Here is a 27707-nt window from a genome sequence, read left to right on the forward strand (position 1 = left end):
AATTAAATTTCTAAAGATTACAGAGAATATGAAAGCTCAAAATGACTGTTTTTAGCATCTCGGAAACTTCCCATTAAAATATGATAAAAAGAGAAACCTAACGTGCCATCCTTGAAACTGATTTATGTCTGAACTATACCAACAACAGAAACTCTGAAGATGGTATCACTTGATATTTATATTGTATCTTATTTTAAATAAATACCCTATTATTTAAATACTAGTTTCTATTAGGTTTGGTCAAATATATTCTATAATTATAATCAAAATCTGGAAAAATGCATGTTTTCTTTTTATAATCAATACAAAAACATCGTGTCACTCAAGTAAGTTATGAGACAACTTACTGCAATATGCAGTATGTTGGTGGCTTACTGATAATAGAGGATCTATACAACTGTTTATAACGGTTGCTTTATAGTCATGAGTAGCATTCTGAGTGGTATCATTACACTTTCAGTATACTTTAGTACACTGAGTAAAACAGTACAATCACACTTGAAAACAAGCAACCAGATGCATGTTATTAACAATCCAATTTAGAGGTTTAGCCATGATTTACTCAGGCACTGGTTCACAAATATTTTTTAATGCTTACTTTTCTATAGCCTTTGGATCTTAAGAGTGGGAAATGAAGTTAGTACCATCCAGCCCAACCCTATTTGATGAATAATCAATTCTCCTTTACAAAATTACCAATAAATAATTCTCTTATCAGTAAGCTAAAAGACCTTTCCCCTCCATATATATATAATGTTCCTAATGTATAATAGGATTTCTAGACCCTATGGCGCTCTAGGCGATCCTCATTTTAGATATTAGTTTGTTGAGAACTGATGAATACAATAGGTATACGGTGGGTCTGACTACACAGATAACGGGACAATTAATTCAATAATGTAAGTTTTTTTTTAAAGCCTGGTAGAAACTGAGCGAAAGGGCAATTTTGCTTTTGTTAATGCTTTTAATAGTATGACAGTGTGACATAATAAAAATACTTTTGGTCTTTGTTCCCATTCCTGGCACAAAGCTAAAACCCTTGGAATTTCCTGATAGAAGTGTCTTGTTGTTCATAAGGAGCCTCCTTTCCATCACACCTGAGTTTAGGCTAATGAGGTGGATTGGGAGGGACCCAGAAACTTCACCATGGGACCCAGTCAGCACAAAGACCAAACACATGGTTAGAGAGTTAGAACTTTCAGCCCTCCCACTCCGTACCCGCCACCTCTGGGGAGGGGTGAGAGTGGAGGGCTAGAAACGAAGTTCTATAAAAACCCTTGAACAACTAGATTTGGGTAGCTTCCAGGTTGGTGAACACGCTGATGCCAAAGGGTGTGGAAGCTGTTCACCTACCAACACGGGGCTCTCCCCATACCTTTGCCCTGTGTATCCCTTCCATGTGGCTGTTCCTGAATTTGTATCCTTTATAATAAACTGGTACATGTCTCAGTAAAGCATCTGAGGAAGTGGTTGTGGGAACCTCTGAATTTGTAGTCTGCCAGGCAGAAGTGTGGTTCTCCTGGAGACCCCACTTGAGGCTGGCATCTGAAGTGGGAGCAGAATTGTGGAATGGAGCCCTTAACCTGTGGGGTCTGGGCTAACTTCAGGGGTTAGTGTCAGAATTGAAATGAACTGCCAGATACCCACATGGTTTTGGAGAATAGGCTGTGGTATGGAAAAACTGCACACACTGGTTGTCAGAAAATGTCACACAGAAAGGTACTGATGTTTTAAGCAAAAGTTGAACTGAGGAAACAACACACTAACTGCATTCAATTCACAGGTCTTCATGGTATTTTATGACATGAACACCGTAATTAGTACATATACCAGTACTCAAATATGAATAATTATCCTTTAAAAGCCAACAGAAAAGTCAGGGTAAGTGGCAACTGTACCTAACATTTATTTATAAAATTACATTAGGCTTATTTGTTAATCAACACAGCAATTTATCCTCAGTTGGAACTTATTTGCTTCTGTTTTATTTGCTTTACTGAAAATCTGAAAGTTATTCTCAATATCTGCATAGTCAATTTTCATATTTTTTTTCACATAAATGTTCACAATTTTCATAACATTAACCACACATCTCTAGAGCCTTCTGTCTCACGAGCCTTAAGAGCTCTAAAACTTTGAAATATGGATGATACAGAAAATAACAGAAAACTACTAGATAAAGTAAAAGAAGGTAATTGTAACCTTGGTTAAGAAAGACTATTTTAATTTAAAAACTTTCGACTAATTTTTAACAACTGTTTGAAGAACATAACCAATGTTGATATGAATAAAGGAATTTAGAAAGACTGGAAGGTAAGGGGACTCAATAGCAGAACTTTCGTGAAAAGTAAGTTTGACAGAACCATATTATGGTTATATATAAAATTTAAAACTTCTGTACTTCGGAGTATTAGTGGAAAGTGAAATATTTTGTATTATTCCAAGTAATCTGTAGTTAGTTTATTGACTATAAAAAAAGCTCTATTATTTATTACACAATACAATCCTACTTCCATTAAATATAATTAAGTTCAAATATGCCAACATTTTACATTAAATATTGATTAAACTTCTCTATATACTTAACCTGTATCAGGGACATCAGTGGGTCTCATAATTCTCCGAATCTGCTCCATGGATTGCAAGTCTGGTGACAGTCCTATAAATGAAAAGATGACTCATAGTACTGACATCGGAAAAATTTTCACTCAAATAAAAAGCATTTAATCAAAGTAGATTTACTATGTGAAATTAAAGATACTTCAAGTGTTCCTTTCAATGTTATCTTTAATATATTGGGTTATTAAATAGAATCCCACTTTGATACAACAGAACATTACCATTAGGTCTTCTCCATTTTTCCCTACCAGGGGAATAAAACTTTTCATTTCAAAAGATTTTTCAAGGAAAAAAAAAATCCTACCACTCTTCTTTCTTTCCAATCATTCCCTGCTCTTCATAGGTACGCACTCAATTCCAATCCTTCCTACTAAGAAGTTTTGCCACTTCTTACCACTTAAACATGTTTACTTAAAGTGCTCACCATGTCCCATTAAGACCTTCCTACATCCCACTCCAACATGCTCAATTTCTTACATAAAAGCATAACTGTTGATCAGAAAGATAAACAAAAAGCACATGAAAATACTTAGAAATCTTTTAAGTAACCTAGTATTTCTCTTTGGTAGACAATTCAAGTCTCACATTCCATATTCAATATTCATATTGCTACATTTCTATTCTTTTTTTTAAAAAAATTTTTATTGGAGTATACTTGATTTACAATGTTGTGTTAGTTTCAGGTGTAGAGCAAAGTGAATCTGTTATACATATATCTCTCTCTCTCTTTTTTTTTTTTTTGGTACGCGGGCCTCTCACTGTTGTGGCCTCTCCCGTTGCGGAGCACAGGCTCCGGACGCGCAGGCTCAGCGGCCATGGCTCACGGGCCTAACCGCTCCACGGCATGTGGGATCTTCCCGGACCGGGGCACGAACCCATGTCCCCTGCATCGGCAGGCTGACTCTCAACCACCGTGCCACCAGGGAAGCCCCAACTACATTTCTATTCTTAACTATACTAATGTGCAAGAGCTACAATTTCTTCCATGTTTAGTATCTACTGTAAAATGTTTCAATTAACATAGTAAATTATGTCCTATCAGAGAATAAACAATTATTACCTCAAGCGTAGATAAGTGCATCAATCTGTCTTTTAGCATTTTTCTACCTTAATTCTTCCTGCACACAGATGAAAAACTAATTTTCTTATAGTATTTTCATTAAACTATCTCCCTGTACAAAAACCCAATATGGCTATTAAACCATTCAAAAAACTCCTTTGCTCAGTGTTCAAACCTCCATAATCTGATCCCATCATTCCCCATATATATTTGACATTCTAGTTAGGCCAGTCCTCACACATTCCTTCAACTAGAAAGACTGTCTCAAGTCCTTTTCACCTCCAAAACCCATGCCTCCGTAAATGTTTGCCCAACAATTCTCTACCTTTCCTGACTTTTCACTATAATTACTGTCTCAACAAATACACATAATTAAATTCCTTTCATTACTCAATTATCTGTTTTGAAAATGTTTTATCAATAGGTTTTAAATGCCTCAAGATAGCCAGATCATACACTATCTATATATTTGCACGGCATCTAGCCAAGTGCTAGACACATGTTAGTTTTTCAAATGAACTTTCATATATTCAAGGTTATTTAACACGTCATACAGAATAATTTATCATAGTACTAAAAAATTATTTTTAGGACTAAAGCAGACATATTACATAAAACCTAGAACTCTTGGCATGTGAGAACATTAAACATTGAGTTTAATATTATATATATGTTATATTTATATATTTATTTATATAACATAAATATATTTAGTATTGTATTTGGATTCTGATGAAAAGTATTTAATAAAGATGGGAAAATGGTCATGATCCTCTCATTTTTACTGATAGTAGAGGTATCCTTCTGTCAAAACTGAGGCAAAGGAAAGACATTTTTTCAAGCAAAACTCTGGTTTATCCTCATATGTGAAATTCTTTAAAGACAAGTACTAAATTTGCATTTTCATTATGTAAATAACCACAAATTTCTAGTTATTAAAAGACATTTTAGCCATGTTTCAAACAGTTTTAATCACTTGAGTTCTCAAATAAGCACTGCTTTGTTTTTCCACAGCATCTCAATTATTATAGGCCTTTTCTAAATAATGGAAGAAAAAGAAGAAAAACCCATAAGGTGAATTTATTAGTCTACCTCCATGACAACAGAAGATCTTCTCATCCACAATGGCAGCTATAGGCAGACAGTTGAAACAATCAGTGAAGGTCTTCCACAATTTAATATTAAACCTTCGTTTGCCTATAAAAAGGACAAGGAATAGAATAAATCTAAAACTGTTCTCATTAGTTATCTAACAGCAACAGACTTATGAATGATTCCAATTTTATGTTTATTTAGCACTTGTTTTTTCTATAATGAGTGTGACTTGTATACTTTTAAAAAGGTAATAAGTATAATAAACATTCAGCACCTTCAGTAAAATTACAAAGACTACAAATATAGTGCCAGGTGTTTTATGAAACACTTTTGCCTTTTAAGGTCACTATAATATAGCAACTTTGAAACAATCTAATAGACTATTAGTTTAATTTTCCGTTCAAAATGTTAAATACCTAGCCAAGTAAGTAAGCAGAAATGAAAAGGGTGCCTCTGGAGACTGTCCGCTTTAACTCTAGTGCACTGGTAACACGGCATAAACTTACTGCCAAGAAAGGAGAATTTCCAGGTGCTTAACTGGCATTCACTTCTGAGTAAATTTTTACTTGGCACCATAGTAAGTATAAGTAGAGACACAAAGGCTATAATTTTCCTGGAGTCTAGCATAAAGAGCTACAACAAGCACAATCTCAAGTGCACGTTCACCTTTTTGGAGTTACTTGATTTTTCTGAATTTGGCAGTAAGTTGCAACAACTAACCCAACGGAGGGATAAAAAGACACAAAGCACTAATTTCCTATGCTTTTATGCCATAACCTGCCCCTCAATGAACAAGTATAACTCAAAGTGTTTACAAGCTGCTCTCAACATACATTTCATTTGATGTCACTTCTATCCTTGAGGATATTCAAGTCCATATTTTATCCTTTAATAATATACCTCTATTTCTAATGTAGCTTTAGAAAAGTGGTTGCAGCTTGATGTACTACAATCCACTTCCTGTCTACTGGTCTGATGTAAACAACTGAAACCGTTAACAGTACACGTTAGAAATAAAAATGCAATATGTAAAATCAAATACAAAATCACTCCCACTAGAATGTAAACTCCATAAGAATAGAGATCATCTCTCTTGAGTACTGCTGCATTCCCAGTATTTAGAATAGTACCTGGCATATAATACATCCTCAAACATTTGTCAAATAAACGATTACATGAATCAAGAAGATAGGGGTTCTAAAAGAACTCTACCATAATTAAGGACGGAAAAAAGCAAAAAGCGATTCTAATGGAGAATTCAGCATTAAAAAACAAAATTCAATTTGAAAATCATTGTTAATTGGTTCCAAATTTAATTAACCAAACATGTTCATTCACTCCCATACTCTAACAAAAGCAAAACACCAAAGTCAAATGTAGTAGGGTAATTCAGTAATTAACACTTGGAAACACTACCACACAACAGCGAATCAGTGATTTCTTACTGATGAAAAAGATTACAACAAAATAAGGACATCCAGAGTATTCAATATCCTTATCTCTCTAGTTTTACAGGCACAGATTAAAATTCTAATAAACTTCAACTTTTAAATAATTTTATAGAACTTCTCAATATTCTTTGTGACACAGGGTCAATAAGAGTTTCTGTCATATCACAAGAAAGTTGAGAGTTAAAACCTTAATGGAGACTAGAAAACCACAGGCTACTGTCTATAGTGACCTCTGTTCCACTTGGATATTTTTACTATACAAACTAATTATAAGAGGGCCTTTCAGCTGAGTAAGCTGCAATTAACCTGAAACAACATGACCAAGGAGATCCCCAGGAACCAATTTAATTAATAACATGTTTCCCAGTTTTAGGTTCCTCTTTTATGTAAGGCTCTCTTCTTGGGCTTCTGTTTGATAGACCACATTTTTAAAAACTCTGAATTGAAGGAACTCTTTTGAAATGGAAAACTATTAAGGAATTTTTCCTTTAATAAGAAATAAGCTTTTATTTTTACTTACATTCATCATAGAATCCATAAATGCGATTGATGCTAGCACACTCATGGTTTCCTCTTAAGAGAAAGAAGTTCTCGGGATATTTGATTTTATAGGCCAACAGCAAACAAATGGTTTCCAAAGACTGCTTTCCTCTGTCCACATAATCTCCTAAGAAAAGATAGTTGGCTTCTGGGGGGAAACCTCCATATTCAAATAATCGCAGTAAATCTGTATACTGTCCATGAATATCTCCTAAAAATAGAAAAAAACAGTTTTAGAAAATTTATGGTTACTGTGGTACACAGACAGCTTCTATGAAATGATTCTCAATGTTTATACCCTTATGTAATCCTCTTCTCTTGAATGTGGGCCGTAGCTAGTGACTTACTTCTAACAAAGAGGATACAGCAAAAGTGAGATGGGCTTTCACTTCTGAGATAAAGTTACAAAAAATTGTAACTTCCCATCTTGCTTGCACTCTCTCTTGCCTTCTCTCATGCTGGATGATGAAGCCACCTAATGGAGAAGCACATCTGGTAAAGAACTAAAGGAGGCCTTTGGTCAACAACTCATTAGGAACTGAGGTCCTCAGTCCATTGGCCCATAAGGAACTGAATCCTTTCACAATTGAGCCCTGAGATGACTGCAGGCACAGATGACACCTTAACAGGCTGTGAGAGACTCAGACCCAAAGGACCCAGCTAAGCTGTGCCTGAATTCTTAACCCACAGAAACTATGAGATGATAAATTAATGTTGTTAAGCCACAAAGTTCTGGGATAATTTGTTATGCTAATACAGTTACACTATCTGGTAGTTTAACTTAGGTCCACTTTTTTATACCTAGTAGTGAGCAAACAGCAAAAACTTAGAAATATTTAGTATAAATAACTTCTACTACCTTCAAATTATTCCTGTATTAAAGCATTTGAGTATCTTGTTGAGAATATGACTCACTTTAATTTTAAGATGACATAATTTGCTTCATTTCCACAAAATTTCAACTACCACCTCTTACTTGCAGGTGATACTCTAAGCTAATTAATTTATTCAACATTTACTTAGTTAATATCTCTTAATTGCTACGCACTGTATAAAGGAACACCAAGTACATGACTTAATAAGCCACATAAGAGGAAAAAAGTATTTAAAGAGCACACTATGCATCTGCAGGTTACATGGTGTGAATGTGGATCACTAAAAAACATGCAGGGGAATGAAAAGGTCTGCATATAGCAAATAATCCTTGATTGAACAAAAGCTGATGGTTAAGTTCATAAAAGCTAAGTGACAAATACTAACAGTTACTAGAAGGAAAACTGCACCATCAAACCAAAAGTCAGTGTAATACAGCATTTATACCACTTCCCACGTTATGTGAACTACAGAAAAATGCTTTCTGTGCCAACAGTTTTTCTAGCTTTAACAATGCAATCAAACTGGGACGAAGTGAGAGAGTGGCATGGACTTATATCTACTACCAAATGTAAAACAGATAGCTAGTGGGAAGCAGCCGCACAGCACAGAGAGATCAGCTCGGTGCTTTGTGACCAGCTACAGGGGTGGGATAGGAAGGGTGGGAGGCAGATGCAAGAGGGAGGAGATATGGGGATATACATATATGTATAACTGATTCACTTTGTTATAAAGCAGAAACTAACACACCATTGTAAAGCAATTATACTCCAATAAAGATGTTTAAAAAAAATGCAATCACTCAACTAATTTTTTTTTTTTTTTTTTTTGGCAGTACACGGGTCTCTCACTGCTGTGGCCTCTCCCGTTGCGGAGCACAGGCTCCAGATGCACAGGCTCAGCAGCCATGGCTCACGGGCCCAGCAACTCTGCGGCATGTGGGATCCTCCCGGACCGGGGCACGAACCCATGTCCCCTGCATCGGCAGGTGGACGCTCAACCACTGCGCCACCAGGGAAGCCCCAGGTTAACTTTAACTAAGGTTAAAGTTTTAGTTTTTGGCCAAAAGCCACTGTAAGATTTGAAAGATCAAATACAAATTGTATAAAGTTATATAATCTTCAAAATAAATTAAAATGATCACATCTAAGTTAGAAAACCATGGATATTGCCATACTGACCTCCGAAATTCTATACCTGTTTTTTCTAACCAGTGTACTGGCATGCCCTTTCTCCAGATCCTAGACAACAATGGATATCAATTTTTGACATTTTTTTTTCAATCTGATCAGAGTTCCAGATTTATTTTTAAATTGCATTTCACTGATTACTGGTGAGGCTGAGGATCTTATGTTTACTGGCCACTTGAATTTCTTCTACAATCTGCCTCCACCCCTTAAATTTTATCGTATTACCTTTTTCTTGTTTCTAAGAACGCTTTATATAGTGTGAACAGCAATCTCTTAATCTGTTGTATATACAGCAAACATGTTCTTCTTGTCTCTAACTTGTCATTTTATAAAAGTCTCAATTTCTATAATTTAATGTAATAAAACCTGGCAATCCTTTTTTTAACAAAAATTTTTAGGTGTTTCCTCAATCATCTTCAATGTAAATATAGGATTCAAGAGACTGTTTCCTACTTCACCCATTTACATACCACAAATTTTCAGTGGCGCTTCCAATTCCAAAAGAATAGGCTGGCTGAGAAAGATCTCCCGAGACTTGATACATAAGCCCCGAACTTCTGCTTCAGTCATCTGCACAATCTTTCCTGGACGACATCCTCGTACTGGTAAACAATAAACAAAATGGTCAGTTTTCTAAAATTTATCCATAAAATAATAATTCTTAAAAAGAAGTCATGCCCATATTTTGAAGATCAAAAGAGTCACGTAGGCAGCAAACTACCAGATATCCTGTTGTGTCCTATGGCTGACAGTAAGGCTGACAGTAAGGTTATTCCATGACCTCTGGCTCTTCTCTATCTCCACTGTTGTGGTTTCTGAGGCTCCTCAAAGCTGCTGCCATGGAAATGCGGTCTTCTTTGTTCTCCAGTGGCCAACTTAAAGCCTCACAGCCCAAGTGACTAAGACTCATTAATTAATATGGTTCTCAGTAACTTCTGGGATGGAGTGGGGAGGAATGGTCCATGGGTAGTTCCTTATTTGCCCTACTGAACTCAACAATCATTTCCTCTCATCATTACCTTCTCCACTGGCTCTTTCTCTTTAGATACACTGCTAGCTCCCATTCTATCTCATTTTAAAAAGGAAACAGAGACTATACTTCTATATACTCCTATCATTTCCCATTTACAATTAAGTCCATGAATTTCTTGCTAAAAATTGCTGATTCCTTTGTCAGGCTGAGAGAGGCTTAAAAAAAAAAGTCGTCCCCCCCGTCAAAGCCTATTCGTGTATATATTCCATAAGTATAGTAATATATAAGTAACAAGGAGGAAACAGAGCCAATGTTGAAATGTGTTTTAAGCAAATATGACAGTTAATAAGATCATCTCTGAAATTCCAAACAATTATCAGCAGAACTGCCTTTATTATAAGAACTTAGCATAACTTCTACATTAGTACTAGTTCTCAAACATCAATTACCTACTTCCCATAAACATCTGAATTTTTTTAAGATGAAAAAAACACATCTAACTTTGTATCTTCCACTAAGTATCTAGAATACTAGCTTAGATTCAATGCTCTGCAATAGGAACAATTCTTAATCTTGGTATGAAATTTTTAAAAATTAATTTATTTATTTGGCTGCATTGGGTCTCAGTTTATCAGTCAACTGATAAAAAGGAATAAATCAAGGCCGCCCGTTGAGCATCTTTTCACGTGCCCGTTGGCCATCTGTATATCGTCTTTGGAAAAATGTCTATTCAGGTCCTCTGCTCATATTTTAATTGGGTTTTTTTTTTCATGTTAAGTTGTATGAGTTCACTTTTATCCATAAAGATATCCAACTGATTTAGCACCATTTATTGTAAAGATCATCCTTTCTCCACTGAATTGCACGGCTAACTTGGTAGAAAAATTAGGTGACCATACATGAATGGGTCTGTTTCTAAACACTCTACATAGTCCGTTAACCTGTTTATTTTTACATCAGTATTACGCTATTTTTTTTTTTTTTTTTTAGTTGTGGCATGTGGGATCTAGTTTCCTGACTAGGGATCGAACCCAGGCCCCCTGCTTTGGGAGTGCGGAGTCTTAGCCACTGACCACCAGGGAAGTCCCAGTACTATGCTATCTTAATTACTATAGTTTTTAATAAAGTCTTGGTATCAGGTAATATAATCATTCTCATTTTGTTAAGATTTCCTGGGCTAATCTAGGTCCTTTTGCATTTTCAAATATGTTTTAAAACTGGCTTGTCCCTTTCAACCCTAACTTGTTTTAACTGGGAATGAATATGTAAGTCTAGGGAGAATTGATACCTTAACAATACCGAGTCTTCCAATCCACGAACATAGTATTTCTCCTTTATTTAGGTTGTCATGTTTGTCTCAGCACTGTTTTACAGTTTTTAGTGTGGCAGTCCTGCAAATTTTTCATTAAATTGATGGGAGGTGAGGGGCGCTGATACTGTAAATGTGTTTTCTCATTTCATTTTCCAATTGTTTAATATTAGCATATAGAAATAACGGATTTTTGAAAACCGACTTTACTTCCTATTCTAACAGTTTATACATTCCTTTGTAGTTTCCAAATATATACAATCATGTCAGCTGTGAAAAGCCAGTTCTACCTCTTTTCCAATCTTTACATCTTTTATTTTCCTTCCTCACTGAATTGACTAGGACCTCCAGGACAATGTTGAATAGAAGTGGTGCTAATGGTCTTCCCTGTCTGGTTCCTGAACTTGGAGGGAAAAAACATTCTATTATTTCACCATTAAGTATGAAAGCTATAATTTTGTACATACTCGACTAGTTTGCTAAGACCTTTTATCATGAAGAGTCTTTAAACTTTGTCAAATACACTATCTCATTTATTGAGATAATCATAATTTCATCCCCTTTATTCTGTTAATACGACTTATACTGATTGTGCTGAACTTGGATTCCTAGAATAAGCCCCACCAAATCATGACTATCTTTCTTGTATATTGCAAGATTCAATTTGCTAATATTTTGCCCAGGATTTTTGTGGCTATATTCCTGAGAGATAATGGCCAGTAATTTCCTTTCCTTGTTATTTATCAGATTTTGGTATTAAGGTTGTGCTAGCTTAAGAAATCAAGTTGGGAAGTGTTACCTTTTTTTTTATTTTCTGTATGAGACTTTATACAATTGGTAAAATTTCTTCTTTAAATGTTTAGGCCACCAGTGAAACCATCTGGGTCTGGAATTTTCTTTTTGAAAAGTATTCTAAGTACAAATTCATTTTCTTTAACAGATACTAGACTATTCGGGTTTTCTATTCCTTGTGTCAGTTTGCCAAGGTTAGTTTTTCATCTAAATTATCAAATTTATTAGCATTAAGTTATTTAGAATCTTATTATGCTTAAAATACATATATTTAAAACTTTTCTCTGAACCATCTGAGAATAGACTGCATACATCATGCTCTTTTACCCCTTAATACATCAGTATTATTCCCTGATAGTATCTCTTACACAGCCACAATACAAGTTATCAGATTCAGGGAATTTAATATTTATACAAATCTTTAATATGAAGAATGTACTAAAGGGACTTCCCTGGTTGCGCAAATCTGCCTGCCAATGGAGGGGACACGAGTTCAAGCCCTGGTCTGGAAAGATCCCACATGCTGCAGAGCAACTAAGCCCTTGCGCCACAACTACTGAGCGTGCGGTCTAGAGCCTGATAGCCAGAACTACTGAGCCCACGTGCTGCAACTACTGAAGCCCATGCACCTAGAGCCTGTGCTCCGCAGCAAGAGAAGCCACCGCAATGAAGCAAGGCAATGAGAAGCATGTGCACCGCAACGAAGACCCAACGCAGCCAAAAATAAATAAATATATAAAAAAGTTAAAAAAGTTAAAAAAAAATAAAGAATGTACTACAATTTTAGTAACTGTCTCCATCATGTCTTTTACAGCATATTCTTCCCCAGTACAGAATTCAATCCAGGATTACATTATTGCATTATTTGTTCAATCTTTTTAGTCTCCTTTAATAGTGGTATCTCCTATATCTTTTTCTTTTTTTTTTTTTTTGCGGTACGCGGGCCTCTCTCTTCTGTGGCCTCTCCCGTTGCGGAGCACAGGCTCCGGACGCGCAGGCTCAGCAGCCATGGCTCACGGGCCCAGCCGCTCCGCGGTATGTGGGATCTTCCCGGATCGGGGCACGAACCCGTGTCCCGTGTATCAGCAGGCAGACTCTCAACCACTGCGCCACCAGGGAAGCCCTCCTATATCTTTCTTGATACTGGTAAATTTTAAAAAAATTTTTACATTATCAGTCTTTCTAAGGGGTTATCAATTTACCAATCTTTTCAAGGATTTCATTTTTAAAAAAAAATCATACATCTTTTTATTTGATTTCTGCTCTTATTTTTATTATATCTTTCCTTCTACCTTTTTTGGTTATAATTTATTCTTCTGTTGTCTTGAAATAGTTTAATGTTCAGCCTTTTTTTCTAATATATACATTTAAAGCTATATGTATCCCTCTAAGCACTGCTTTTAGCTGTAACTGTAGAAGTTTTAACACATTTTCACTATTATTTAGATCAATGTATTTTGTAACTTTCACTGTTATTTCTTCTTTAGCCAATAAGACATGTGAAAGTATTTACATTACTTAATTTCTAAATACCTGAGGATTTCCCAATTATATGCTATTGATTTCTAGCTTATTACCAATGAATTCAGAGAACATATCTGAGATCTCTCCTTTCTTTCAAATTTAGAGATTTGCTCTATGGTACAGTATATTTTATTAAGTGTCCATACATACTTGAAAAGTATGTAATATCCTACAGTTGCTGGGTAAAGCATTCCATGTGTATCAATTTTACTGTGTTGTTTAAATCTTCTAGATCCTTGCTGATTTTTTTTCTTGTTTATTAGTTACTGAGAAAGGTGCATTAATCTACTATGGTTGTAGTTTTGTCTATTTCAAACTTTTTGTTCTATCAACTTTTCCTTTTTGTGTTTTTGACCTATATTATTACATACCTAAAAAATTTAAGATTGTTATATCATCCTGTTGAATTTATTCCTTTAAATTGTGCAATGCTCTTCTTTCCCTCTAGCGATTCTTCTCACCTTACAGTCTTTTTCTGGCATAAATATATAGCCGACTCAGTTTTCTTTCGGTTAGTATGTGCATAATGTAGTTTCCTCATTCTTTTACTTACCCATCTGTGCCCTTAAATTTAAAATATGTCCCTTGTAAACAGTATATGGTTATGTCTTCTGAGCTTTGTCTGGAGTGTTTGCTCCTCTCACATTTACCATAATCACTGGGAAAACTGAGTTGAAGTACACCATCCTGTCGTTTGTTTTGTCTCATCTGTTTTTTATTCCTTTCTCTTTTCTTACATTTCTTTGGAGTAATTGCTTATCTTTTATTATTCCATTTTCTCCTCTATTAGCTCTTTAGTTATATATTCTTTTTCTTTTGGTGCTTACTCTAGAGATAACATATGCACTTGTGACTGATTTACCACTCTCCAGACTTTTGCTCTACAGCTGTCATATACTGCTCCCATATATTTTAAACCCCACAAGTCACAATTATTTTAAACAGTCCTAATTTATATTTATACACATTTATTCTTATTGCTATCTTTCATTTCTTTCTGCAGTTCTGTGCTTTTATGTGTGATCATTTTCTTTCAACATGAACTTTCTTTAGCATTTTTTAGTGCCATCTATTATCAATAAATTTTCTTAGTTTTAGTCTATCTTTATTTTGCCTTCACTTTTGAAGCATATGCTCACTACATTTAGAATTGTAGGTTAGCATTCTTTTTTTTTCTTTTAGCACTTTAAGAGGTCATTCTATTGATTTCTGGCTTCTGTAGTTGCAGGTGATATATCAACCATCTCTCTTATTATTGTCCTGAAAGTAATGACTTCTTTCCTTTGGGAGCTTTAAAAAATTTTTTTCTTTGATTTTGGGAGTTAAGTCCATGATGGGTCTCAATATGACTTTATTTACATTATTCCCACTTGGAAGTCACAGACCTTCTTTAATCTTGTTTTGGTATCTTTCTCAATTTTGGAAAATTCTTGGTTAATATATCCTCTATTCCACATCTCTTGTCCTTCTGGGAATCCCATTACACATGTTAAACCCTTCCATTGTCTTCTGTTGCTTTCTTTCTGTACTTCCCCTCTATTTTTTCTCTCTCAGCACTGCATAATTTCTACTCAACTCTTTTTTTCCCCTAGTTTACTACTACTCTATTTTGCTGTTTCTAATTTGCTAGTAAATGCACTACCAAATTCTTAAATTTAGTTAATATATTTTTTTAGTTGTACAGTTTCCAGGTCTGATAAAATTTTTCTTTTCCTCTTTACCTTGAGCATATTAAATCAGTTATCTTCAAGTCTGTGTGATAACTCTAATATGTGAATTCTGTGGATTTATACCTTTTTCTCCTCTTGATATTTTGGTCCATTAATCCTGTTAGCATTCCTGTAGTATTTCACTGAATGAAATATTTGATTATGGATGAAAAACTGTACAATTTCTATATGACATCTTCCTCCATGGAGGGCTGTTTCCTTTAGCAGCAGAGTACCAAGGACTCACCCACATTTTCTTTTCTTTTCTTTTTTTGACTGTGTTGGGTCTTCATTGCTGCACACAGGCTTTCTCTAGTTGCGGTGAGCAGTGGCTACTCTTTGTTGCGGTGTGCGGGCTTCTCATAGCGGTGGCTTCTCTTGTTGCAGAGCATGGGCTTTAGGCACGTGGGCTTCAGTAGTTGTGGCACACAGTCTTAGTTGCTCCACGGCACGTGGGATCTTCCCGGACCAGGACTCGAACCTGTGTCCCCTGCATTGGCAGGCAGATTCTTAACCACTGTGCCACCAGGGAAGCCCCTCACCCACATCTTCTTGAGGGCTGGTCTACTTCATTTTGCCCTCAATCTTGGAGAGTGGCATTGATGGGGGTCTCAATGAAAAACTCAGGGTATAATATGGCCCCTCTCACTTCATAAAGACTGAACTTCAACTTGTGCCACGCTGGTACTGTGGGGGATGCTGGAATCTCTGCTCATATCCTTAGCTTCCCAGACACTGTTTTCTTCTGGTTTACTTAGAATCTTCCCTTGCACGTGTGTATCTTAAAAATCAATGAGCTTAGGGGGACCTGACTGCAGATTTTGAGGTTAGAGTCTATGTGATTCTCTCCTCTTTTAGACTTAAGTTTCAACTGCTTTAGTTGCCCCAGACTTCCACCTCTCCTCTTTAGTCCAGTAAGACTGCCACTTTTCATTTGGAGTCTATTCCCCTATGCCTCCAGGAGTGACTGTTGAACACACTGGTGCTTTCCTTTTCTTAAAGATCAAAACCCTCAAAAATTTCCTGTGTTGGTTGCTCTTCAACAGTGGAGTGGCTGCTCAAGTGAAAACAGAGAAGTACACAAAATATGATCATTGGGCACACACTAGAAATTCAGACGCTTACGTGAAGAATTTTGAGGAACACCTTGCCAAGGACTAGACACTACTGGCCTTAACCCCATATGTTATCTCAGCAAATGAGTCATTCAACTTAGGTAGAAGCATCAAGGTCTCCTGGTTCCTGATAAAATAATCTTTCTGCACAACCATGTTTACACCAGAAAAGGGGGAAAACACTAAGGCCTGAGGGTCAAATTTGGTCCAATCCCTGTTTCTGTGTGACCTGTGAGTTAAGAGTAACTTTCATACTTTTAAAAATAGTTGGAGGGGGAGGCGGGGGAAGAACAATACTCTGTGACACATAAAAATTATATCAAATTCAAATGTCAGCGTCCATAAGTAAAGCTTTACTGGAAGAAAACCACTCTCATTCATTTACGTATTACCTATGGGTACTTTCACGATACCATGGCAGAGTTGAGTAGTTGCCATAGAGACCACATGGGGCACCCTCATGGCTTCGCACTGCTTCCCAGGGTACTAGAAATTGCAGAGATGCAGTTATAACTCAACAGTGTCTTCAGCATCTACTTACTGCTGTGCTGCAACATTTTATTTTACTTTTATTACCAGTGCATACTCATCATGTCAAAGGAAGAAAACTGAAATATGAATGTCTAAGGCCCAGTGGAGTGTGGATTATTTTGTTACTGAATTAGATGACTAGGCATTGTATTTATGACATTATAGCTGTGCTAAAAGAATAAAATATATGTTCACATTAGGAAACTAAGCACTTCTTCACAACATTCCTATCTCATAGGAAAGTAACAATCAAAAAAATTTTTTTAAATTGTAAATGGAATCTCATCACAGCAGAATTTCTTCACAAAAATAAAAATGAGGCTGCAATGAAAGTAAGCTTCCAACTGGTTCATGTATTAGAAAGTGAGGAAAGCCATTTACTAATGGTGAGTTAATTAAATCATATTTGTTTGGAAAAGCCAAAGAAGTATGTCCTGAGACTATAAACTTGTTTAAGACTATATATTTATTAGTCCTTCCGTAAAGACAGTTCTTGAAGGGTTGAGGACACTGAAAGCAACGTCGATAATCAGTTAAAAAAACAAAAATGATTTTGAGTGGTTTCCTTGGCTCTTGATGAGTTCACAGATATTGCCAATACTTAGCTTTTGCTCACTTGAGGAGCCAATGCTGAATTTGAAATGACTGAAAAGTTAGCCTCTATGAATAGTCTGTGTGGGACAACCACAGGCAAGAATACTTCCGAAGGGACTTCCTTGGTGGCACAGTGGTTAAGAATCCGCCTGCCAATGCAGGAGACACGGGTTCGAGCCCTGGTCTGGGAAGACCCCACAGGCCGCGGAGCAACTAAGCCCGTGCGCCACAGCTACTGAGCCTGCGCTCTAGAGCCCGCGAGCCACAACTACTGAAGCCCGCGCACCACAGTGAAGAGTAGCCCCCGCTCTCTGCAACTAGAGAAAGCCCGTGCGCAGCAACGAAGACCCAACGCAGCCAAAAATAAATAAAATAAATAAAAAGAATACTTTCAAAGAAGCTAAAGAAACAAACCCAAAACATGATGGAGGTAAAAATACTCATGGAGCAGGAAAAGACTTAGTTGGACAATTTAATAAAGCTTGTGAAAACTGAAGGTGTTTAAAGCTTATGGTGCAATCACTCAGTGGAAAAATATTGAACCAGTGGTATCAATGGTGTATTTCATTAGCTCTCATGAACTTAACCATTGTCAGTTACACAGATGTTTGTCAGAAACAAAAGCTGAATATCCTGACTTGCCCTACCACACAGCAGTTCAGTGGTTTAATAGTGATAAAGTTTTATTGTGACTTTTTTGAGCTGAGGGCCAATATTGACATTTTTCTGAATGAGAATCACCCTCAATCACTACTATCGAGCACTGAGTAGGTTTTATAAATTAGATCTTGCTGCAAACCTGATAATGTTTCTTAATAATTCAACCTAAAATTAAAATGTGAAAAAATACTTATGTGTGAAACATACACTATGCTAAGTCACTCTGACAACTAATGTTGCTTGTAATCACAAGCAAATGTCAGGTTGCTTTACACAGTTCCAGGGCTGTCAAATGTTAAAACAAGTGAGATCTTCATTCCCTCACAGATTTGCACTGGACACTATTTTCTAAGCTCAAACCACAGTTCTTACAGCATTCTTTAGACCTCAGTGTTAGTGCAAAATAAGTCAAAATCCATTTAATTGTGCAGGTGAGGAGCTTCCACCTAACCTCTCACTGGAATTGACTAATGTGCAATGTTATCACATGATAAAAGGCAAATATTAAGAGAGAACTAATAAAATTCTATAAATACCTTCCAAGTGATGACTAAAATCACTTAACTAAAACCACATGCTTTTGGATTGATAATAGTTTCAGTAGCACCTACCTATCTGTGTTAAGACACCTTCCAAGATGAAATACATAAAATCTCATTATAGATCAGCATTAACAGATGAACACTTCCAGTTGATTTCGATGATACAGAACACTAACTTTGAACCTCAATTAAGCAAAATGTTCTCTTCCCCCAAAAGAAGTCCCTTCTTCTCATGATTACAAAAATTTATACTCCATCATTATTTTTCAAATTTCATATTCATGTAAAAACCTTTTCAATGCAGGTTTGTTTTTTAAATTACAAACGGTGTGTGTCATATATGTCTGTGTTGTGTATACACTAAATTTTATCTGTCAATAACCATCTGCTATTTTCTCCAGCAAGTTCTTACTAATAACTGTCTTCTCTAAAACAGAAAGAATGACAAGGAGAAAAAAACACCTAATTCCACTATTACATCTGCCACATGAAATCTTAGTAATCTTCATTAACCTTTAACATTTTAACCTCTACCCTACCAAAAAGATTCACTCAAGGTTACATACTAATCAACAGCAAAGTTAACATAAATCCAGATTTCCTAAATTTTTTTTCTAAGATGAAACAGCAATTTCTCCATATTTAGTATGAGTCTACTTTAAGCCACAAAGAAGAAAAAAAAGTAAAATTTTTACAGTTGGCTAGAATGGGGAATTTTGGTTTTAAATGAAAGAATTAAGCCACTGCCATAATTTCAATTTATCTTAAGTTTGCCTGCTTAATGTGATTTGAGCCTACAGATGGCCTTCAGGAGCTCTGTATAAAAACCCAAACTGTAATACTGTGTATGCACATACACATGTATACTTTTCTGAGAAGTCCGGGGCTTTCATGATTTCTCAGAGGGGTCTGTGTATTGCCGTAAGTTAAAAAAATCATTCCAGGTAAACTAGTAAACAAATAGATAATGAAAAAAGAGTGAAGAAGAAAATTAACAGATACAGGGGAGGACTAGACATTTCAGGAACAGAAGAAGGGAGTACCCTAGTCCTGTGGTTCTCACGAGTGTGATCCCCTTTTTCACTGTGTTGACATCTGCATGGTGCAAAAGCAATGGTGATTAAAACACCGACACCTCAGCAGAAACCAAATCAGAGGCACTAAATTGCCACACACAGCGAAACAAAAAAGGTCCAGTTTCAATTAAAAATGCCCTTGCCCTTGATTAAGCAGTAAAAACAATCAATTTTCTTACATCGCCACCAACAAGTATACATCTTTTTAATATTCTGCATGATGAAATGAAAGTATCCATGAAGCATTTCTGTTGCATATCAAAGTACAATGGTTGTCTTCAAAAAGAGCACTTGTATGACTGTTTTAGTTCCAAGCTGATATAGCTACTTTCACAGACCATCTCTTTTACTGGAAAGCACAAGTGACAAACTATGGTTATTCACACTTAAGATATTTAACAGATACTCTTGAAAATGAACAAAGTGAGCCTGTCACTTCAAAGAAAACAACTGACAGTATTTGTTGCTAGTGAAAATTAAAATTTTGGAAACCTTGTATCCAACACCATGAATTTGACAGCTTCTTCATACTTAAGGACTCTTCTGATACCTTGCTGTAATATTAACAAATGTGAATTTTTTGATGTTGTATAAAATGTGTCAACATTTGACATCTGCATAAATCAGCTTAACCAGTATTTTCAAAACGACCAATGCATGTTACAAAGTCATTTGTAAGATCCATTTAAAATGCAAGATAGATAAATGGATTTTAATGTAAGAGAACAATATTTCAGATTCTACATTACAACTAACCTTTAAGAAATTATCACTTGTCGATTTCTGGTATAATGTTAAAGAATATCCACCATTATCTAAAAAGGCTATTGAAATACTCCTTCCTTTTACAACTTTGTATCTGTAAAAGTACAGATTTTCTTCATATACTTCAACCAAAACAATGTATCAAAACAAACTGAAGCAAAGCAGATATGAGAATTGTGTCTTCTACAAAACCAGACATTAAAGACATGTGCTTATCACTATTATTTTTGTTGTAGAAAACAAACTCTGATTATGTAAAATGAATAGGTTATTATCGTTATTTTACATGAATTAAAGAATTTTTTTTTAAAGAATATTTTAAAATTCTTAGTTTTAATTTCTAACACAGTACTGATAAATAACTCATACAAATCAAAGTTCTTGTCCTCAGTTATTTATTTATTTTTTTGCGGTATATGGGCCTCTCACTGCTGTGGTCTCTCCCGCCGCGGAGCACAGACTCCGGACGCGCAGGTCCAGCGGCCATGGCCCACGGGCCCAGCCGCTCCGCGGCATGTGGGATCTTCCCGGACCAGGGCACGAACCCGCATCCCCTGAATCGGCAGGCGAACTCTCAACCACTGCGCCACCAGGGAAGCCCCTCAATTATTTTTATGAGTATAGAGTAGTCCCAAGATTCAAAGTTTGAAATCCATTGCTCTCTAGCCCCTAGCCAAAAGAAAGCATACACCGAATCTCCTTAAATCACCTTTCACCATTTAATCCTGCCTAAAAATATCTCTCCCCCTCAGGACCAACATTAATATGTCAAACCAGATTATAAATTCTGAATAATGGGAATAGGAAAGAAATGTTTTATACATACATACATACATACTATGTATGAGTGGTTGTATGCAACAAACAATGTGGAGGGCACATCTGTTAGATCCTCACAAGAAACAGCCTTCCTTTGAGGAGGGTCCAGAGCTCAGTAGCATAAGAAGCCCTCTATTACCTTACACTCAGGTTTATACTAAACAATAACAGTAGCTAACATTTTCTGAGCTTTTATTATGGTCTAAGCGTTCTACCAGTTTAATTGTTACAGATACATTATGAAGCAGGTCGATTATCATCCTCAAAATGCAGAAGAAACTGAGGAAGAGCTGAAATTATAATACATCCAGAACCTGTACCTTTAGCGAGTATAAACATGGTCCCCCACTATAACAATACTTACTGAACTACCTTGAATAAACACTTAATTGAGTATATATCTGTTATCATTCAGGATTCACATAACTATTGCAGTTAAGGTCTGATGTTCATAAAATATGTTCCTTTCTGTCATTATATAACTTAGATCTTTCTCTCACTTTCACTCCAGAAGCCTGGTCATTTTCTTTCACTACTTTGGCTCAATTATTTGATACATATTCAAACAACACAGATGAACCTACAAGTACCTATAAAGTTTGCCTCTCAGTTTACTATTTAAAATAAAAAAGAGCCATAATAACTGCTAAATATTAGAGAAAGCTATATAATAGATGTCCTTAAATACGAAAAGTAACTTTTTTTTTTTTTTGCATTACGCGGGCCTCTCACTGTTGTGGCCTCTCCCGCTGCGGGGCACAGGCTCCAGACACGCAGGCCCAGTGGCCATGGCTCACGGGCCCAGCCGCTGCGCAGCATGTGGGATCCTCCCGGACCGGGGCACAAACCCGTGCCCCCTGCATCGGCAGGCGGACTCTCAACCACTGCGCCACCAGGGAAGCCCATGAAAAGTAACTTTTGATTTCTCTAAATCTTGAAAATAGTAGGTAGGATTAAGGGAAAAGTTAAAATGGTGTTAGACAAGCACTCAAAGCAAGAAAATGTTTTGATCAATAGTTTGGAAATTGACTAGATGGGAACTCAGGCATAGTCTGATGAACATTCTAAGGATTAAATTCCTTTATGGGGAAATAAACTGTGTCAAAACCTCCAAATTACACAGTGCCAGCATGTATCAAGACCCAAAGGCAACATTCCCACCAGATCGCGCATGTAACATAAATACCTCAATTTGTCTTTGCACAGATGTGGGTAAATTTGGGAAGGGAGAGCCCTGAGGTCAGTGACTATTAGGAAGGTTATGTATGTCCTCATAAATCACTTTGCTATACACGTGAATAGTGAGTAGGCAGATTAAAGGACAATTGTCCCTGTCCTTTTACTACTTTTTCTACTGCATGACAAGTACCCACCTAGACCAGGAACTGAATTCCTCCATTAAACTAGGAAAAGACTGGCAACTAGTTATTTGTACTTAACTTAACTTCAGAATGAGTTTCTGCATTTTTAGTCCCCTACTTCTAATTGTGGAATAAAGACAATTTCTATTAAAGCATTTTCATTTTATCTTTAAAGATGGAAAATCTCTGAGGTACAGTGTATTTCAGAGAATGAGGTGTAAAAAAAAAAAACTACATTTCACCTACCAATAACCAAGACTTCAAAGGTAATCATATTCAATCTTGGGGGAAGATGGAGGGTTTACAAAAAGAAAGATGAGTTGTAACCTTAATATCTTTCTGCTTCCTATCTTCACTGATCCCCTATTTTCCCAGAAAGAATAAGCCTTGAAATGGCTACTTACAGCTGCTAGAGGAGCAGTGATCGCTGCCTGAGGGTATAAATTTGTATTCACTCAAAATTAAATCCTAGAAGATTAAACTGGGAATCCCTATCCTCCACCACCACACCACTGCTAAGCCTACTGACATTTACAAACCATTTCTTCTTGCATCCCTATAGCCCAAGATTTCCAGGATCAAGGTTGTTTCTGAAACTTTAATTATTTCTAAATATCTTGACATTCTTAACACTGACGTTATTTTACCTGTTAAGAGTTGTTTGAGAACGTATACTACTGGAATGGATACTCTGTTAAAAGATAAATGTGGATAATAAGACTTCAGATGCAAAAAACCTACTTGATAAAATTTACTATCTTTATCTCACTAATCCTAAATCTTAATATAATCCTGTCTCTAGACTCAAATGTAAATAGATTTCTAAATCCCAATAAATCCTAATCTTGGTTTAGACATTTACCAGAAAAGCTCCAGCTCTGTATTTTCAAATAAAATAAAAATACTCTGGACTACTTCTTCAAACTGTCAAAATTTCCCTCACCTGCTGGAACTGACAAGAAAACCAAGCAACCAACCTAATCCCTGAATCTCTGAACAATGTAGCATCTTTATGCCTTCTCTAGCTTCTCATCTAAAAAGAAGCAAGAGAAGAGAGAAAGTATCCCTAAGACCATCTCCCCTATTCCTCAACCTGCTCTTTTTTAACAGACCTGGCCTTGGGTCTACACAACAACACTATCCCTGCAGAAGTTGAGGTTGCCGATATCAACTAGCACTTCCTTCAAACTGCCTAATCTTTAGACTGCTGGGTCATAATTAAACAATTTAATCAGAAAAGAGGCTTTAACCAGTCTAACAGTTCCTCAAAAAGTTAAACAGAGTTACCATTTGACCTAGCAATTTCACTCCCAGCTATATACCCAAGGGAAATGAAAACATATGCCCACACAAACACTTATACATGAACATTCATAGCAGTATTATGCACAACAGCCAAAAAGGGGAAACAACTCAAATGTCCATCAAGTGATAAATGGACAAATGAAATGTGGTATATTCATGCAATGAAATATTATTCGGCCATAAAAGGAATGAAATACTGACACATGCTACAACATAGATAAACTTTCAAAACGTTAAAAGAAGCCAATCACAAGAGACCACATAATGTATGATTTCATTCAGATGAAATGTCCAGAACAGGCAAAATCTATAGACAGAAAGTATATCGGGGTAGCCAAGTAATGGGAGGAGTGGTGAAGGGAAAAGGGATTTGTTGGCTAGTGAAAACAGGGCTGTGTTTGAGGGTGGTGGTGGTGAAAACTTTCTAACGTTGATTGTGGTGACTGATGGTTGCACAACTAAAAAACCACTCAATTATACACTTCGAATAGGTGAAACTGTATGGTATGTGAATTGTATCTCAATAAAACTGTTGGGAACAGAGCTGGCACAATCTCAACCATCGGGAAGCAGTTTCCCACACAACCCTCTTCCCAAACAAGCAGATTCTACTCAACCTTTTTCAAGTCCTCCAAAATAAATTCAACATTTATAGTCTGAATAAAGCTCCCAGGTGATTTCTCTATACTCCCACTGCCATCCTAACTCCTTTTGGAACTGCTGATCAAAGTAAAAAGCTTTTACTGGATTTTCCAGGATACCCATAGGAACTAGCTTCAATTTCAACAAGAATGTGGTAGCAGGATCACTAAAGAGTGGTAGGCATCTTTGGCTTTGTGGTTAAGTAAAACTTAACTCAAGAAAATATACTGGGACTTCCCTGGTGGCGCAGTGGTTGAGAGTCCGCCTGCCGATGCAGGGGACACGGGTTTGTGCCCCGGTCCGGGAAGATCCCACATGCCGCGGAGCGGCTGGGCCCGTGTGCCATGGCCACTGAGCCTGCGCATCCGGAGCCTGTGCTCCGCAACGGGAGAGGCCACAACAGTGAGAGGCCCGCGTACCAAAAAAAAAAAAAAGAAAGAAATATACTGAAGGAACATGCACTATCCAAACAATAAATCAGTATACTGTTTTGCATTAAATAATAACAAAAAATTTAAACGTAAAAGGCACTTTGGAAGTGAACATCATTTGGCCACCTAAAAAACACAAAGAAACTCATAAAATTACTAAAAGTGTTATAGCTGATTGGTAATAAAAGTTACTAAAAGGGTTATAGCTGACTAGCAATCTGATGTAATAAAAAAATCAAGAATATGTTATGGAACTACAGTCAACATTTTAAAATGAGATCAAGTCCTGCTGATTTCCCCTCCCTTGTACAATACTTTCATTTAATACTGAAAACAAACAAGCAAAAAAACCTAACTATAGCTATTCTGCTAAGCAGCTTTACTTGAATTTGAGTTAATAATTAGCATGTAACATCACTGAAAATCAAGGCAGACAAAAGAATTCTTATTTGAAGATTAAAAACAATTATTTATTAGAAAATCCAAGTCTGTTAGGATGTCTTTGGACAGGTCTAGATTTTGGAAAAGGGAAGGAGAAGAGGAGAATTTAAGAATCCCAGGGAGGCACGGTCAAAACTAAACATACTTCCCGGGATTAAGAAGCAAGTAATGGTACTCTTTACTGTCAGAGAGCAGGCTGAAAAAGCCTGAAAGTCACTTGTTTAGACTGGGAGTTCCCTGAGTGAAGAGACTGTGTCTTATTTTTGGATTCCTGGTGACTGGCACAAAGCAGGTCAATAAATGCTTGCTAATTTAAAAGGGGAAAACGTCTGGAAAATGATCACCCAAAACCAGAACCCAACACGTATGTAATCTGAATTCACAGAAACAAACAGAATCACTTAGCTTATTTTCCTCACCGTATCTTTTCTCTTAACAACCTTGAACAATCCACTAGTGAAGTTTCTTAATTATCTATAATCTTAAAAGGGTGCATCTGACTTAAAAGATCCCATATCAAAGATTTAAAAACTCATAAGTCTGCTGTGTTTTATGCCTATACAGTATATAAATATGTAAGTTTATGTAAGATAAAAATAAAGAAGTTGAGATACAAGCATCAGATTTTTAAATATTTACGTTTACAAGCCAAGTTCATGGTGAGCATAAACTTCCCCCAAAGTTAACAAGATATTAAAATTTTTAAATAGCTACACTTCCCTCTTATAACAATGCGTAACTACAATACATACACTTTTTCAAAGCAAATGTCTCACAGACCCAGTAAGATGTTCACATCTGTGTGAACACTGACTGCAGGCACCAGGGGGCCTCCCAAGAATAACTTGATAGTAAAGGAAAAGGCAAACAAGAGTTCCTGGTGAAACTTTGCTTCTTCCTCAGTCTTAAGAGACTCAGTCTTAGACTGCTGGAAGGCTTTCACATCTGGAGCAAGTATACTGTAGTTTGTTACACAACGGGTACACAGAGAACTGATAAAACACCGACACTTTGGCTGAAAGAAGGAACTAGCGCCCTCCCTTCCGCCCCCCAATCACACAATCTTCTTCTGCGATGATTTTCCAAATGTAAGTACACATTGTTTCACGGTGGCAAACAATTATCTTCAGGAAATTTGAAAGCCAGTAACAATGGATATGTAATCCTTCCACGGCTTCTGACAGAGAGAACAATAATTTATTTTTTTAAATGGCGTAATTTCTTTCCTACACACTCACAAAGCAGCTAGTGATGACGCAAATTTTAGGGTAAAGGGATTCACTGGCAGAAGGCAGCGACTGACTTTGAATAATACCCTGGCCTCTCCATCTCTTCCCTTTCCCTCAATCCCCGACCCTAACATAAAACTATCCAATTACGAACAGAAGGGCCCAGAAACTTCAAAAGCTGCTAAGACCTGTAAATATCTTTTAAACACAAGAGAGGCTTTACAATCGACCTTTCCTAAGTTTGTGCAGAAATTAAATCCTGCTCAAACCTGCTAAAATTCTCAAACCCGAAAACCAATCCCTTCAGCAAACGTGTCTACATTTTTCTTGCGTGCATCTTCAGCTCGGTCAAAGACTTTTGGCTTACTATGCTTTAAAGCTAAATAATACATGGGCGGGACTCAACTCCCGCTCACGTTATCTTCTCCTTGAATAGAGTTTGTCCTGTAGCATCATGTAAAAATGCCGAACAGATCAGTCGACTCAAGGAGAAGATTTTTAAAAATTCACTCCGGTAACAAGAAGCGAAGGCATCCAAGGGCAAGGCACAAAGAGAACAGAGAAGAAATACACGTCCCACGGGCGTACAATGCCCCGGAGCACGCATCCCGGCACCCTCCTCGCGAAGGGTCACCCGGCACCCCCGCCGGCGCGCCGCCGTGCGGGTCCCCGAAGGTCCGCTGGGGCACTACTTGCCTGCGGGGACAGCCCCTGACGCCCGGCCTCCCCTCGGCCGTGTTCCCGGAGGCCGCTCCCCCCGGCCCACCAGCTTCTTTGCCCCCTCCTCGGGGGCCGCCTCGGGGCGGGAAGTGGGGGGTCCCCTCGGGCTCCGGCGGCGGAGGAACAAGGAAGGCTAAGGGAGGCGCCCCCTCCACGCGGCCGGCCGGGCCCCGACTCACCCTCCAGCAGTCGGGTGATGAGACTATCCACGTTCAGCTCCCCGTCCGCCATCTTGTCGGCACCAGACGCTTCTTCCCAGCAGCGGGAACAAGGGCTTCTCGACGGCGGACGCTGCGGCGACCGCTCGGCGTTCCCTCACCTAGAAGTCACGCGGCGTTTCG

At 37.2% G+C, this 27707-nt stretch overlaps 1 protein-coding gene across 2 annotated transcripts in view; it reads right to left on the minus strand.

The window, feature by feature from the left end:
• Window positions 1–27707, minus strand: part of PPP1CB (protein phosphatase 1 catalytic subunit beta) — a 37610-nt gene that overhangs the window by 9586 nt on the left and 317 nt on the right. For both annotated transcript variants that reach the window (XM_004324313.4, XM_073791481.1), the window contains exons 2-6: window positions 27546–27685; window positions 9299–9430; window positions 6746–6976; window positions 4772–4876; window positions 2588–2659 (exon numbers count right to left, since the gene is read on the minus strand). In XM_004324313.4, coding sequence (XP_004324361.1) covers window positions 2588–2659; window positions 4772–4876; window positions 6746–6976; window positions 9299–9430; window positions 27546–27597 — 592 coding nt within the window. In that variant the 5' untranslated portion in view covers window positions 27598–27685. The remainder of the gene's footprint in view (window positions 1–2587; window positions 2660–4771; window positions 4877–6745; window positions 6977–9298; window positions 9431–27545; window positions 27686–27707) is intronic.

This window comes from Tursiops truncatus, chromosome 14 (genome assembly GCF_011762595.2).
Source record: "Tursiops truncatus isolate mTurTru1 chromosome 14, mTurTru1.mat.Y, whole genome shotgun sequence".
NCBI classification, from domain to species: domain Eukaryota; kingdom Metazoa; phylum Chordata; class Mammalia; order Artiodactyla; family Delphinidae; genus Tursiops; species Tursiops truncatus.